The 14,918-nt window shown below is 34.5% G+C and overlaps 1 protein-coding gene across 6 annotated transcripts in view; it reads right to left on the bottom strand.

Annotated features, from left to right (window-relative positions):
* The window catches only part of LOC118191564 (ATP-dependent RNA helicase DDX24), a 133,488-nt gene that overhangs the window by 101,730 nt on the left and 16,840 nt on the right, over positions 1-14,918 (bottom strand). For 5 of the 6 annotated variants that reach the window (XM_085820541.1, XM_085820539.1, XM_085820542.1 and 2 more), the window contains exon 2: positions 12,145-12,320. In XM_085820541.1, the coding sequence (XP_085676667.1) occupies positions 12,145-12,306 (162 nt within the window). In that variant the 5' untranslated portion in view covers positions 12,307-12,320. Of the gene's footprint in view, positions 1-12,144; positions 12,321-14,918 lie in introns of those variants that run through there. The other variant, XM_035362363.2, reaches the window with a different exon arrangement.

Below are 14,918 nucleotides of genomic sequence, written 5' to 3'. Positions count from 1 at the left end.
TTCTCCCGCTGACTGTGAGATTCGTGCCGTGATTAAATTTTTGAACGTGAGGAATGTTAAACCGGCCGAAATTTATCATCAAGTGACAGAAGTTTACGGTGAATACGCAGTAAGTGATGGAATGGTGAGAAAGTGGATAAGAATGTTTAATGCAGGTCGAACAAATATCCACGCCGAAGCTCGGAGTGGTCGGCCTTCTGTTGTCACCAATGATTTGGTAAGGAAAGTTGATGAAGCAATTCATGAGAACAGACGCTTCCCAATGACAACTCTTTCAGAGGCATTTCCACAAATTTCCCGTAGTGTTTTGTTCGAAATTGTGTCTGACCGCTTGAATTATCGCAAACTGTGTTCCCGATGGGTTCCAAAAATGCTCACTGATGTTCACAAAACAAAGCGACTTGGTAGTGCCCTGACATTTCTCACGTGGTACAGTGATGAGGGAGAAAACTTTTTAAACCAAATTGTGACAGGTGATGAAACTTGGGTGTGTCATTTCACACCAGAATCGAAACAACAATCGATGGAGTGGAGATACACTCATTCTTTGAAAAAACAAAAGTTCAGTGACAATGTCATTACAAAAAATCATGCGAACTGTCTTCTGGGATAGGAAAGGCATTTTGCTTACTGAATTTCTTCCCAGAGGTGAAACCATTAATGCGGCACGATATTGTGAGACTTTAACAAAACGAAGGTGTGCCATTCAAAGCAAACGAAGAGGAATGCTCAGTAAAGGAATTAAGTTGCTCCATGACAATGCTCGGCCCCATACTGCTAGTGTCACTCAATCGTTAATTCGACAGTTTCATTGGGAGCAGTTCGATCACCTGCCGCATAGCCCGGACTTGGCGCCGTCCGACTATCACTTGTTCCTGCACATGAAGCGCGAGTTGGGGGCAAGCACTTTGGATCTGACGATGACATGAAAAATGCTGTAGAGTCGTGGTTATCGAAACTGGCGGGAAGTTTCTTTGACGATGGTATACAAAAACTGGCCACCCGCTATGACAAGTGTTTGATCATTGGCGGAAACTATGTTGAAAAATAGTTTAAGACATGTATTTTCATGTAAAAATAAAATTGGATTCGAAAAAAAATTGTTTTACTATTTTTTTTTTCTTTTTTTTTTCAAAACGGTACTTAGTTTCCGAATACGCCTCATATATAGGTAGTGTAAGGGAGCTAAAATTGTTAGGTTGTTATAATAATTTTGACTTATATTCGTGGCATTCTTAGCAAAAGTTAGGAAAGAGGATTTTAAAACCTTCCCTGAAGAGTTAGGGGAAAGAGTCAGCCCTGAACTTAGGATATTGGATTTAAGACAGCTGATTATGGGAAATGAATCCTATGAGGAGGACCTAGTGAAAGGCCTGTTAGAAAATATCACTTCAACGAGGCTTGAGAGAGAAAAAAAGGAGCAGTAAAGAATTAGGAAGGAAGAAGAACAAGAGAGATTTAGGAGAGAAGAAGCAGAGAGGCAGAATAGAATTAGGAAAGAAGAAGCAGAGAGGCAGGATAGACTTAGGAGAGGAAATAGAGTTTGAATTATTGAAATTAAGATTACTAACCGCTAACGGAAACAACTCTGTAAATGGTGGGGGATGAAGAAAATAAACTTAAGAAAAGCCGTTGCGATCTGAAAAAAATGATTCCAAAATTTGATACTGAAGAGAACGATATTAGTTTGTACCTAGTTATGTTTGAGCGTCAAGCAAAGCATGTGAATCTACACCAACACCAATCAGAATGGGTTTCTGTTTTATTGACAATTCTGCCATCTGACAAAGTTCAGCTGATTATGCGAGAACCAGAGCAGCAGGCTTATGACTACGCTTATGTAAAGGGGATATAGCTTAAAAGGCTTAAGCTTAGTCCAGAAAAATGTTGATTAAAATTTATGGAATCCCAGAAAAACACTCAAACCACCTGGAGAAATTTTGCTTTTGAATTAAGGTATTATTTTGAAGAATGGATTGCAGGTTTGGATGTTACAGATTTTGAACTTTTAAAAGATCTCATCATTACAGACGAAATGAAGTGTCATGTAAATGTAGAAGTGCGGCAGCATTCCGACATTTACGCGAATGGTCGAAGATAACGATTCCAGATAAATTAGCAGAAATGCTAGAAGAGTATGAAAATGTAGGTGAACCCCGGAAGAAGATCTCTCCGGTTCATAGTTCAAAGTCACAAAGGGACAATAAAAATCAATCAAATTCAAGAGAGTCGCAAAAGCATCACCTGTCTGGAGGAAAAGATAGATATGCCTCTGAAAAAAAGGAAAATCTCCAAAATCAGAATGAGCATCAATTTGATATAAGAACACCACTTAAGTGTTATTCTTGTGAATCAACCGAACACTTAAAGCCTCAATGCCCAGAAGTTAAAAGGGATTTCAAATCACCAATTACTGTAAATACAGTCCAGGAGACTGAAGAAGATTGGTTATCCCCGTATTTAATGATGGCTAAAGTGAAAGGTTTAGATCTCTCAGTTTTGAGAGATACTGGAACATGCATTGACATAATATGCAACAAATACATCATTCCTTCAATGTTGACGGGTGAAACTATTTGCGTGAAACAACCGTTTGATGCCGCAAAGGCAGCAGTCATTTGTAATGAGTTGGACGAAAGGCTATATGTCCTAGGAAATCGAACTGCAGCAAACTTAGAAGAAGATCAACTCAAACTTCCCTTTCAAGTAAATGTAGGGGAGACCCGAGAAACAGAAAAAAACGAGAAACTCAGAAACTCCATCAGTCAAAGAACATAATCGTGGGGAAGAGGGTTCCCTCAGGAGTCTGAAAGCGACGAGTTAGAATCTCCAGGCGAAAGTTCTCTCCGCATCATTGGGAGAATAACTTTTTGTCCCAAACAAAAGAAGCCTGGCTAGATATAATTAATATTACACTTAGGAATGTATATTGTATATTACATATTTCAAAAAACTGTAAGTTCTATATTGTATGTGAATGATTAAGATTAGTTCTAAGTATTATGTTGTTTATATGTTATTTAGTGACCTCAATATAAGTTCTTGTTGTGTTACTCTTGGTATTTAACCCAATGTTGTGAAAAAAAATATTAGTATCAATATTTATTAATTAGTGTTTACTTTTTGAAAACTTGCCGTGGAAAAGGGGCACGAGGAACTGGAGTTCTGAAACCTCCCCACCCCTCTAGGAGGAGAAGGGTTATGATAATATTCACACCTCTGTCTAACATTTGCTTAATGAGAACTTCCTGTTTTGTCCAGAGACTAACTATCAGTTAGAACTGATAAAAAAAGGTGTTACGGAAATCCCCTGGTGCAGTTTCCGACACATGGAACGTAGTAAATTACCCCATTCTAGGTATTTCCCACAAGACGTTTAACAAAATGAAAGAGAGGGCTTTTTGTGTGAGCTTTTTATACAGTGAAAGACTTGGGAGAAGATGCAACCAACGTCATGGCTGCATCCAGGGGCCATTGTTTATATTATAACTGTAATGGTTGATTATTTTATTTATTAGTAATCAAGAAATTCTTATTAAGTTTTTAAAATAAATATTTAAAGGACAACTGCTCTTTTCTTTTCACTCACATCACTTCTCAAAATGGGTAGAAAATTGTCCCCCTTAAAAGAAACTCAGCAAAAATTGTAGCCAATTTATTTCTAAATATATACATTCTAAAATATGGTGCATCACTTAGAGTGCACCATATTTTAGATAACGGCCCCCAATTTATTAGCCAAATTTTCGAGGAGCTATGTGCAGGGCTTGACTTCTGCCACTTTAAGATGGTCCCTTACAAGACTGCAGTCAAATATTGCCAAGTACGTATATATTAGCATAAGGATAAGGATAAGGAACGGGGGTGATGTGGGCACTATGCCTCTACCATACGGTTAATTAGTATAGCACCACGTCCACCATGATCTAGATAACCCTTAAGACAACACTAATTCAAATACGTGAGTACATTATTGAAAATGAATGATTGATTACAAACAATTGTGATATACCTTAGTAGCAAAATTGTTGCATTTGTGTAAATAACAAGTTACGATAACGACAAAAATGTAGTGATAGTCTGTAAAATGCTAACGATTAGTATTCCAGTTGTTAGCATTAAAAGAGGATACTTCCTGCTGTAATGGTCACACCAGGGTCATTTATTCTGCTGCGCAGAGGTCCGTGCCGAGACTGGCTATATATTAGCATAGTTAAAATCATATGGAGTTATGTAAAAACGTATAACCAACGCTGAGATGACTGTGTAAATAAATTGGCCTATGCCCTCAGAATGGCCAAGCATGATACCATGAGAAAAACTCCTTGTGAATTATTTTTGAGGAGAAAAATAATTACCCGCTTGGAGAAACTGTTCTTTGCCCAGGAAAGGGAGGCAGAATTAAACTAAATGATATTCAGAAGTTAATTAAGAATGCAATTAAAAATTCAGACGTGCCAGAGAAAAACAAGAACCGTATTATAATAGGAAAAGAAGAGACTTTTGCTTTAAATAGGAGACAAAATTCTGAAAAAGAAACATACGTTGTCTTGCGCCCCACTAGATAAAGTATCAAACATTTATCCTGGATTTGAAAGACCTTACATTATTGAACGTATTTGTGGTTCGGTTTCATATTTAAAAGCAAGTAAAGAAGGCAATATCACTGACGATGTGGATCAAGTTAAAAAATACTATGATTGTAATGAGATGCCTGTTTTTAAAGCTATTTTACAGGAAGCTTCAAACACAGGTGAAGGGCCCTCAACATCACAAGTGGTTTTGCCAGGAACAAAAAGGAAAGAATCCAGAGTCGTGGAGCCAGAAGGAAAGAAACATCGACTTGAGGAGCCAAAAGTTATGAACAAACGAAAATTGGAAACAGCACAAGAGAGGAACAAGTCTCTGAGAAAAGATGGGGACACAAAACCCTGCACAAGATCTACCAACCAGCGAATGGGGAGGAAAAGGCAACTATGACATCAGAGGTCATGAATCCAGCCACTAAGGAAGGAAGGCAAGGATAAGTTAGCAATGCAAGTTCCACAAATGAAACATCGAATAGAAGAGGAGCCTTTGAGGAGAAAGAAATTCCTCAGGAACCGAGGAAATCCTATGAATGACCAGCCAAAAAGTCTCCGGCCAGTCCAAGGAGGTTCTTCGGACACAGACTGCAAGTGTCCAGCTCAGGCAGAAGTGGGGCAACACTACAAGAAGGTAACTTGGGACAGAGGACTGAAACGCAAGTAGCCAGCGACAGACAGCAATGGGAACGGCCAGCCCTGAAAGAGAATCCAAGTCAGACAGTTGAACTAAGTCCCCTCCTGGGAAGACTTCATAAAGAAAAGGATAACGGAATTTGCCGAACAAAAGACAAATCAAAATTATGCTATTTAAAATTATTTTAAAGCTAGTACGAAGTTGGTTGAAAATATTTATTTCGGTTTTGCCTCAGGAAGAGGACAATGGTTATTTAATTAAGCAAGAAACTTACAATTTTATATTTAACAAGAAGCTTAAAATTTTGTATTATGCAAATAATTAAATTTTTTTTTTGTATTAAGCAAGTAACTTTAAATTTTGTATTAAGTAAGGAACTTTAGCAAATAATCTTGGTGGATTTAGAACGAAATGTTAACTTTGCTCGTAAAGACTGTGTTAGGAAAATGTTTCTATGGTATATATATATATATATAAATTTAAAAAAAAAAATTGTTACATGTAATTAATTTGAGATTGTTTTCAGCTGAGTAAAATAAGAAAGTATTTATATAAAAATGCTTGAATTCTTAAATACTTAAAGTATTTTGCATGCTTGAAATATGCGCTTTGAATGAAAGATGGTCTAAGTTACTTATGAATTGTAGTGAAAGAAAGTGTGTGTGATTATGGCAAAGCCTCAAGGGCTATCTGCTTAAGAGGAGGGATGTCTTTGTGGAGGACTTTCTAAGGGAAACTGGCTCGTATACAGGTTACACATGGGGAAAACCACGAAAACGCCTATGCAGCCAGCCTGTTCGCGGGATTCGAACCTCGGACCGAACTACCAGTGTTCAGCGACTTTACCACTCGGCCGCTGGTGGAGTGAAAGAAAGTAAAAATTAATTTAGAATGAATGTAAAGTAAAATGTTAGCCTCTCCAGCCATCACTAAGAAAATTTTCACTAGCGTTAGCACCTCAGGCTGAGATTTGATTGTAGGATGTTCGTCACAGGTCTAGTTAGTTTAATTCTAACAAGTACGTGGGGTAGTCGGTAAGAGTTGTACTCATTTTACATAAAGCATGCTCGCACTTGCAGTACACAATGCTGGAAAGCAAGGGGGAATCTCAATATGGATAGGAAGATTGAAATGAGTAAATGCACCCCTATGTAGGAATGTTTGAACTGTTTAAAAAATGCTGAAAGTAGTGGCATTATAACACAGTACTAAACTATTTTTCTAAGAATTTCTAAAGAAGATATTGCATTTATGTGGTACACTTAGCATCTGTAAAACCTTAAATTTAGTCAAGATGTAGATTAAGACTATAAAGATTGACTCGTATTTAGATTTAGAATTAAAATATCTTATCCAGGCTTTTAAAGCTTTGCTATGTGATAGTTAAATTCTGGCGAGGAAAGATGTAGGGTTTCCCTTATTCTGCATAACAAATTTATTTTAAGTTTGATACCTTTCCAGAACCCCTCAATTTCCCCTCGCATTTACTCGCCAGCACGTAAATTTAAAGTTAAGTGAAGTGAGATTTAAATGGGTGAATCTCTGAGTTTATTCAAAACGTGTTTTCGCTAGCCAGCGCACGTTTCGTTGCTATCTCGCTGTTACGCTAGCAAGCCTCTTGGCTATTTCGGATTATTATCACGCCTGTTAGGCTTTTGTTGAGTCAATGTGCTAGACATCACTTAACGTGCTAATCCAGTACTATTGTATCTTAGCTTTGAATTTATTTGTATTCTATGTTTAAGTTTCACTGATAGTTGATGGTGTTTTTGTAAAGCACAAAGATTGTGCCTTTCTGTTTTCCATTTGAATTAATAAAGGGTTATTTTCACCCTTCTTCTGTGCTGGTAATTATATACACCTGCATGAGAATTCACCAGGTTCATTTTAGGATCTAATTTAGTTTATGTGGAATAACAGAAATATACTACACAGGGGTGTTTGTGGGACCCCAAAAAATCCCCTGAAACTTTTACGGACTTACTACTGACATTTTGGAGTTTCGAGAAGAGGGGGGAGAGAAATGAAAAATTAAAATTATGAAGTATTGAATGACCTAATTATAAAAGTTCAATGAAATACTTTTTTTGCAAAATTAATAACCATAAATTTTCAAACATATAAACTACTACATTTTATGTAAATATTTTAAATTACCTGAATTAATTCTTTAAAAAAAAATTATCTAATTTCAGCTGCTTTTTTTTATTTTCTGATGTTTGTGGGCTTGTCTTTCTTTTGTGGTGAACTTCATAATTGCAGGAAGGTTGACTTTTATTTTCCTCATTTACAGTTGAAGAAATTTCATCGAGAACTGCACATGCAGAGGTAGAAGCAGTTTGCTTTTCTGCTAATTTAGAAGGTTTTTCAGAGACTTTTAGAGGTGACTCATCTGAAATACATGTTTTTAAGTCCTCTTGATATGTTTTCCAACTTCTGTTCATATTCAGTAAGAGATCTTTGTGAATTGGATCAGTTATTGGATTTTTTGAGCCATATTTTTCACATGAGGTTTCTTTAGAAGCCATTAAATCATATTTAATAGTCTGCACTGCATCTAGGGAATCAATCTTAAGAGAGGTTCTATAGTCAGTGACAAGTGTATCCATTAAGTTGAATGCACTTTCCACTAATGGGCCATGGAAGCAGCTAAGGCAGGCTTTGACCAATTTAGCCAATGTAGGATACTTATAATCATTTGTGAAATCATCTTTTAAATTAAAAACTTTCATCAGATGTGTAGAGCATTTCTTTGGTGATATCAATATCACTCTGGTATAATCTTATTTCAGCTTCTACTTTTGACTTTTCATTATCATTAAAAATATGAGACATAAAAGATGATAATTTTTCAAAAGCTAATATTGTACTGGTTTTACCTCTTGGCTCTGGATCTAATGCTGTAAAACTAATTAGATATGAATTTTTAAGGGGTAATTTCTGTTTCATATGCTGTGCTGTATTAGTATAAGCTTTCATCAGAGAAATTTGGAATTCTTTTGCTATTGGATGACTTTTTGATAATTTCTTCAGGACAGTGGAAGCTTCTGCACCAGTAAATATTACTTTGCTAGGTAGATGGAATTCTGGATTAGTGACATCAACCTTTAATAAATCATTATAAGATGTGCACTCTATATTTTCTGGCTTCATAAAAAAAGAGAAAAATTTTGCCATCAATTTATAAATACTGGAATGTATTAAATGAAGCATTGGTTTTTTTGTTTCAAATAACTTAATATATGTGTTGAACTCTGGTAATACTGCTGAATATAATGCCATATGCAATAAAGTTTTATTTTGCATAACAAATAACCCATTTAATATTCTTTTTTTCCGAGCTAAAGCATCCTTTGTGAGTTGTTGGGAATGCAAGCAAGAATACACCCCTTCAACAATTTTTTTCTGAGCTGCAGAAATATTTCTTTTATTGTACACAGTTTCAACATAAGAAAAATAATCCCCTTTATCAGTTTTATCCAAGTAGTGAAAATAAAATGCAATAAGACCATCCCACAGATCTTTGATTCTTTCTAAAACATATAAAATGTACACCCACCTATGGTCTGGTCTCTTCAAGGGCTTAAGTTTTTTAATGGCAAGGGATTCACAGATTTTGAAAAAATTTTCTCTTTTACTGCAGCTTTTCATATCAAAATAGATGTCATCAAACAAATCTTCTAAGTATCTATCAAAACATGAAGCAAATTTTTTTGCACAGTTACTAGCTGTGTGACATGTGTCACCATCAATATCTAATAAGTGGGGTGCTTTGTTTGATCATAGTCTGGTTTCAACACCTGTTTTTTTTTTCCCATGCATGGTGTTACACGAGTCCATTAATACACTAATTAAGTTTGCCCATGGAATATTATTATCTTCAATAGTATTAACAACTGCTTTAAAAACAGCTTCTGAATAGCAAGATTCCATCTTTAGAGATGCAAAATGATGAACTACAACTTCATTTTGATTGTTGTCATAAAACTGCACCAATATTGCCAGTATACTTTCTTGAGCATTGCTAGTACTTTCATCCAAATTTAGAGAAAATGGAGTCTCCTTTAAAGTTTTAATGATATTTTCCTTAATAGTTTTTGCGAGCCCATACTTCATCTTATAACATGCAGTAGTCCTGGACATTTCCAATGAGTTTAGTGCCGTCTGATCGCGGCTCAACTGTTTGCAGAGTTCAATTAAATTGGGAGCTACATTGAAAGAAAGAGAATTCTCGGCGATAAATGAAGTTATTAATACCTCTTGGTGTGCTTTTCTTGTCACTATATCCAATGGCAGAGCATCAGTCTCCAGTAAGTCATCAGTATTTTTTGAACTAGCATAATAACTTAAAGTCATTGAATGTCTAATGCACTTTGAATATTTTATGTGCGTAACAGTTTTAGAATGATTTGTGAAAGCCTTGAATCCTTCCCCACTATACTTCAGCAGTGGGGTTACAAAAAACACAATATGCTTGTCCAGCAACATTTATTTTCTTGCACCATGTGCCGATGGTATCCCCATTACCATCTTTCCGTTCAATCCAATTCCATCTAAATGCATTCCGGACACCTTCTTCTAATTGTATAATATCACTATTTATATCGAGAAATTTCATAGTGAAATTCTCTCACGTACATAAATAAAAAAATATTTCAATAAACGAAATGAAAAATTTACACGTGCATCAAGAAATGAAACGAAAATTTTACACAGCGGAGAAAAAAAAGTTGAGAAGCGATCAATGACAAATAGCTAATACGGCGAAAAATCCCCCTTCTCTACTTATTGGCGCCACGCGAGGAGAGATAAGACCTTTGAACACAGAGTCACATGATCGCACATCTGGTCGAATGAAGTCTCTCCCATTTTTTTCTGCCGCGCCTACTTGCCGAAAAAAATCCAGAAGAGAATGTCCGAGAACCGGGGGAATGAGTCATAACTCGCAATAAGAAAAGAACAAAAAAGTTTTTTCTCCCTTTTCACGCATTATCACTGCCTTTGGAGAAAGAAAGGAAAAGTTTTCACCACACACACTGACCTTGCGTTTTTCTGCTTTCAAAGCAAACAAAATTACCCAGATCAAAATAAATAATTCATTATTATTCCTACTTCCTTTTGAACGACGATCCCCGGAATTTCCGGGGATCGAAGTTCAAAATCCCCGGAGCACAAACACCCCTGCTTACAAATCAAGTAACAAAAATGAACCTTAATAATTAGAATTCAGAATTGAAAAAACAGAAAATGTAAAGAATAAATTAATAATAATGGAAAAAAAGACTGATTTTGATTTGCTTTTATCGCTGTTGTAAGAAGCAGCTGTAAAGGCATATTAAATAAACCAACCAGTCACATTTCTGATCTTAGCTTTGAACAATGTTTAAAATAATAATAATGAATTCTTTCAAAAATTATTTAATTTGGTAAAAAAGTAGTGATAATTAATTGCCATTATGTTAATCACTCAAAAAATGAATAGCTCCATTGTGGCACAAACACGCAGATAAGCAAAATGGCAAAAAGCTAAAAGGCCCCAAAGAATTTAAGGGTAAAAAAATTTTAAAAATATAAAATTGCATAAATATTACAAGATAGTGATATTCCTATAAATGTTAATACACATACAAATTTATGAAAATACCGTATAACTAGCTAATGGGCCACAAAAATAGCAATAAACTGAAGTTGACGCCCTCCCCTGAATTCCATAAATATTACACTCTTTTTCTGGATTCTATTATATTTTTCTTAAAATCATGAAAAAATTAGATTAAGTGCCATTTAAAAAGGTCATTTTAAAGCATATCTAAAATATTGGAAAAGACCAAAGACTTAATTCCAAAAAATATAAGAATTGAAAAGAAGGGAAACCATTCCACTTATTTTGTGTAGAATATATATGACATCATCAGAGGTTATAGGCATTTTTATAGCTTTTCTGTGTTAATCATGTAGTCACGGAAGAAAATGAAATACTTCCAATTGAAGTTTGGATGCTATGAAGTTGTTACATAATACATTACAAGGCAAAAATGCAGGAAATCGGATACTTTCTGATTATCCACATCACGTTTTACACATTTTTCAGCACGCATCAATCAACAGATGCATAGCATATCACAGACATTTAAATACACTTGAATTCATTAACTTTATAAAAAATTTAACCATTATACCATTATTTCACTAAACAGTTAACACTCTGCAGAAATACTGCCCACCTAGCATTTAGTTTTTTTCTCATATTCTTTTTTCTCATTTCTTACTGCTTGCAAAATGCCTCTTTTTACTATCATTTATGAACAAAACATTACATTTGAACAATAAAAATCACCAAGCAGAAGTTTTCATTAAGTTGTCAATAAGTTGGCTTGGTGCAGATAATAAAAAAAAAGCTGAAAATTGTCAAATCAGTTTTTTTTTCAAAATCATTTCTCTTTTTAATGTGGACAAAGAGTAGGTTTATAATCTGTAAAACTACCAGGCTTTATAACAGACTCTTTTTTTTTTTTTTTTTCATCCTAAAATTTTAAAATAATACATATGTAATGCCTGAAAACAAAATGAAAAATAGGGTAAATTATATTTTAGGTTTTTTTCTCATTTTACAGATGCTGCAAACAGCAAAATCATGATTATTAAACTAATTATTAAGAAAGGGAATACATGAAGAGCCTATAAAATTATTTTCACATTTAAACAAACAAATAAAATAAAATAAAAAAAACCTTGAATGTTTAAAAAAATCATTTTGAAGTACACGTGGACAATATATGTGCTAACTTTTGTAATTCTACATCTATTCATCTCTATGCTCTGCAATATGCACATATACACAGGAAAAATGTTCTTTTTTATTATTATAAACATAAATACATATATAAATTTATACACATATATTAAAAAGAAAGCTTGTAATACCTTAATTTCAGCTTTAGCTTTTCTCTTTGATGTTGACCTGAGAGTATCTTTAGTAATTATTTCATAATTATCAAGCTCTTCTATGCCACCAAAATCTTGAAATTCTTCAGAACACATTAGGCTGGCATCAACTGGTACTGGTTTCCATTTACGAGACTTCATTTTAAAATGTGTTGCTTAAAACCAAATAAACAAAGATCAAAATTTTTAGTTATTAAAGCTTCAATACCTATATATTATTTGACAAAAATATGATTACTTTTTCTTTGAATATTTAAGGTGCTTGATATTTCTTTTCAGTACTTGCATATTATTCTCATAAACCATGAAACTGTCACCAGGCAGTGCTATTAAGAGTCAAATATGGATAAGACTGACATTACGATACACTAACAATACCTCAGCTTTCCTTTGACGTAACCCTATTTGATTACTGATAAGCAAGTTGTTTTTAAAACAAGGATAAGAATAATCGGTACTTTTCCATTTCGCCAGTGCAAATCTCACCAACCAGACTTTATTGGCGACAACACACAGTATACACACACACACACACACACACAAAATTTTTTGTTCTAAGAAATTTTTATTTTAGAAGGCATAAGCATTTTAATATCGTTTAAAATTTTGTAAAAAGACAACAAATAAAACGATAAATTTGTAAAAAGACATTATTTTAAGAATTTACTATGCTTTCATGGTACAACATCCTGATTCGCTGTTTCATAACACGTGACCCCACCTCACGTAAACTACGTTACAAAAACCTAATTCTCTCAGTAATTATCTACATTAATTTCAAGATAAATCTTAATTTGGAATGCAAGAATTATTTCAATTCATATGAATAGCTTACACAGAAAATATGTAAAACCACAGTGCTTTACTTCGCTAGTGCATTCTCATCAGAATTTATGAATTTAACCCGACTTTGCCTTTTCTATATTTCCACCTTCAGGTGAGCAGTGTGATGACATCTTAATTAACTTAACTACTGCGAGTGGCCTTAGGCATAAAATTGAACTATCTGGTAAAAATTCTATGCCACTGTATGCCAGTATTGGAAGAAACAGTCAATCTGATAAGAAATGGCTGTGACTTGTTTTGAAAAAGGTTACCAGCAAGGATATTCCATTTGGCATCGGTTGTACCATTTTTGGCGAGTTTATCATTTGTGTCGACAAAATGGAAACGTATCGAATAATCTACTACCACCATATTGTTTTCTTGAATTTAGGAAAAAAAAAAAAAAAAAAAAAAAAAAAAAAAAGAAAGATTAAAACCCAAATAAAAATCAGTTATAGCAAAAGCAAAAATTGCCAAAGATGGTTCTTTTTTGGGGAGATAACACTAATTTATGTGACACAAGAGAGTATAAAGAATACTGTAAATCTGTATTTTAAGTACACTCTGTTGCAAAAAAATATATGTGGCCCCAAAAAATTGAGGTATAACTACGAAACGTAGCATGCAAACATAGTTTAGCGAGTCATGTAAATGATGAAACTTGCAGCACCAATCAGCAGCGTGGAGCAATATAACACAAGTCTGAAATACACAGCTCGTAGAATGTAAAACGGCAGCTGCGGCGAGTGACGAGCATTTACAACTGCACTGACAGCTTGGATATGTAACATTGTAACAAAAGATGTACCTGGGCCATCAATGCAGGAGATGATTATGCAATTAGAAGAGTTGCCATGCCTGCACCAACAGTTACGCTATCATCAATTCAACATCATTGGCCAAATCAAAGGGATCTTGGGATATGATTTGCAGAAGACCTGGGCGAATCTTGATGTTCATTAAGATGCTTGTCATTGATACTTCATCATAAGCAGTGTTGTCTTGCAAGGTACCGCTCTTGCTCAAGCTAGGCAGTGTCTGATAGGAGAAATGTGACTAATCATGTTTTTCTCTCCATGCTGATGACCACCACATACCTGCCTAGAGACGAAGCAGTGAGTGGTTTGAATGTACCAATAATTATGAAACGTCACACAGAGTGTGACAGTCTGGGAAGCGATCGGCTGGAACAGCTGTTCACCATTAGTCATGCTACAAAGCACTCTGACAATATTTTCCAGTCGATTGTACTGCCTATACTAGCAGGTCATCCAGATTTTGTTTTCCAGCAGGATAATGCTCGGCCTTTCCAACAATGTCTTCAACATATTAGTAGTCCTTGACTGGACTGCTAGGTCTTAAAACCTGTTGCTTATCTAGCAATATACATTATCCATGTATCCATGTATTTGTAAGTGATATATTTTCACTTAAAAAGTCAAAGAAGCACCCAATTCTACAGTAGAGGAAGAAAAAAAAAAAAAAAAAAAAAATACATAATCTCAATAAACTACATTCTAAACCAAATAATAAAATAACATAAAAAAGAAAAAAACCTCTTTTGCATCAAAGCCCTACACAAAGCAAACATCCACTTACCTTATTCAGAAATTTCTTCATCTTCAGTCACAAAAAATTCCTTAACAGCATCTAAAAGCTTCCTAAAATTATCTGAAACCGAATCCATATATCGGCGTCACCACATAAATTCACAAAAATAAGGGTAAAAAATATCCTCTGTAGTTCTGGACTGTCCGGAAAATGGCTACTAAGTAAACCTTCATTTACACACCAATCAATTAACCTTTTAACTGTCGAGTTATTTTGATGATTTGGGTGCATAAATTGTCAAATTTTTTTAATTCCAAAAATAAAAGTTTGCCTCTCAATAAAAAAAAAAAAAAAAAAAAAAAAAAAAAAAAAAAAAA

This window comes from Stegodyphus dumicola, chromosome 7, assembly GCF_044657685.1.
Source record: "Stegodyphus dumicola isolate Sdum_Otavi_A_Nest chromosome 7, ASM4465768v1".
Classification (NCBI taxonomy): domain Eukaryota; kingdom Metazoa; phylum Arthropoda; class Arachnida; order Araneae; family Eresidae; genus Stegodyphus; species Stegodyphus dumicola.
Note: the sequence above shows the minus strand (reverse complement) of the source record. Positions and strands in the feature narration are given on the sequence as shown.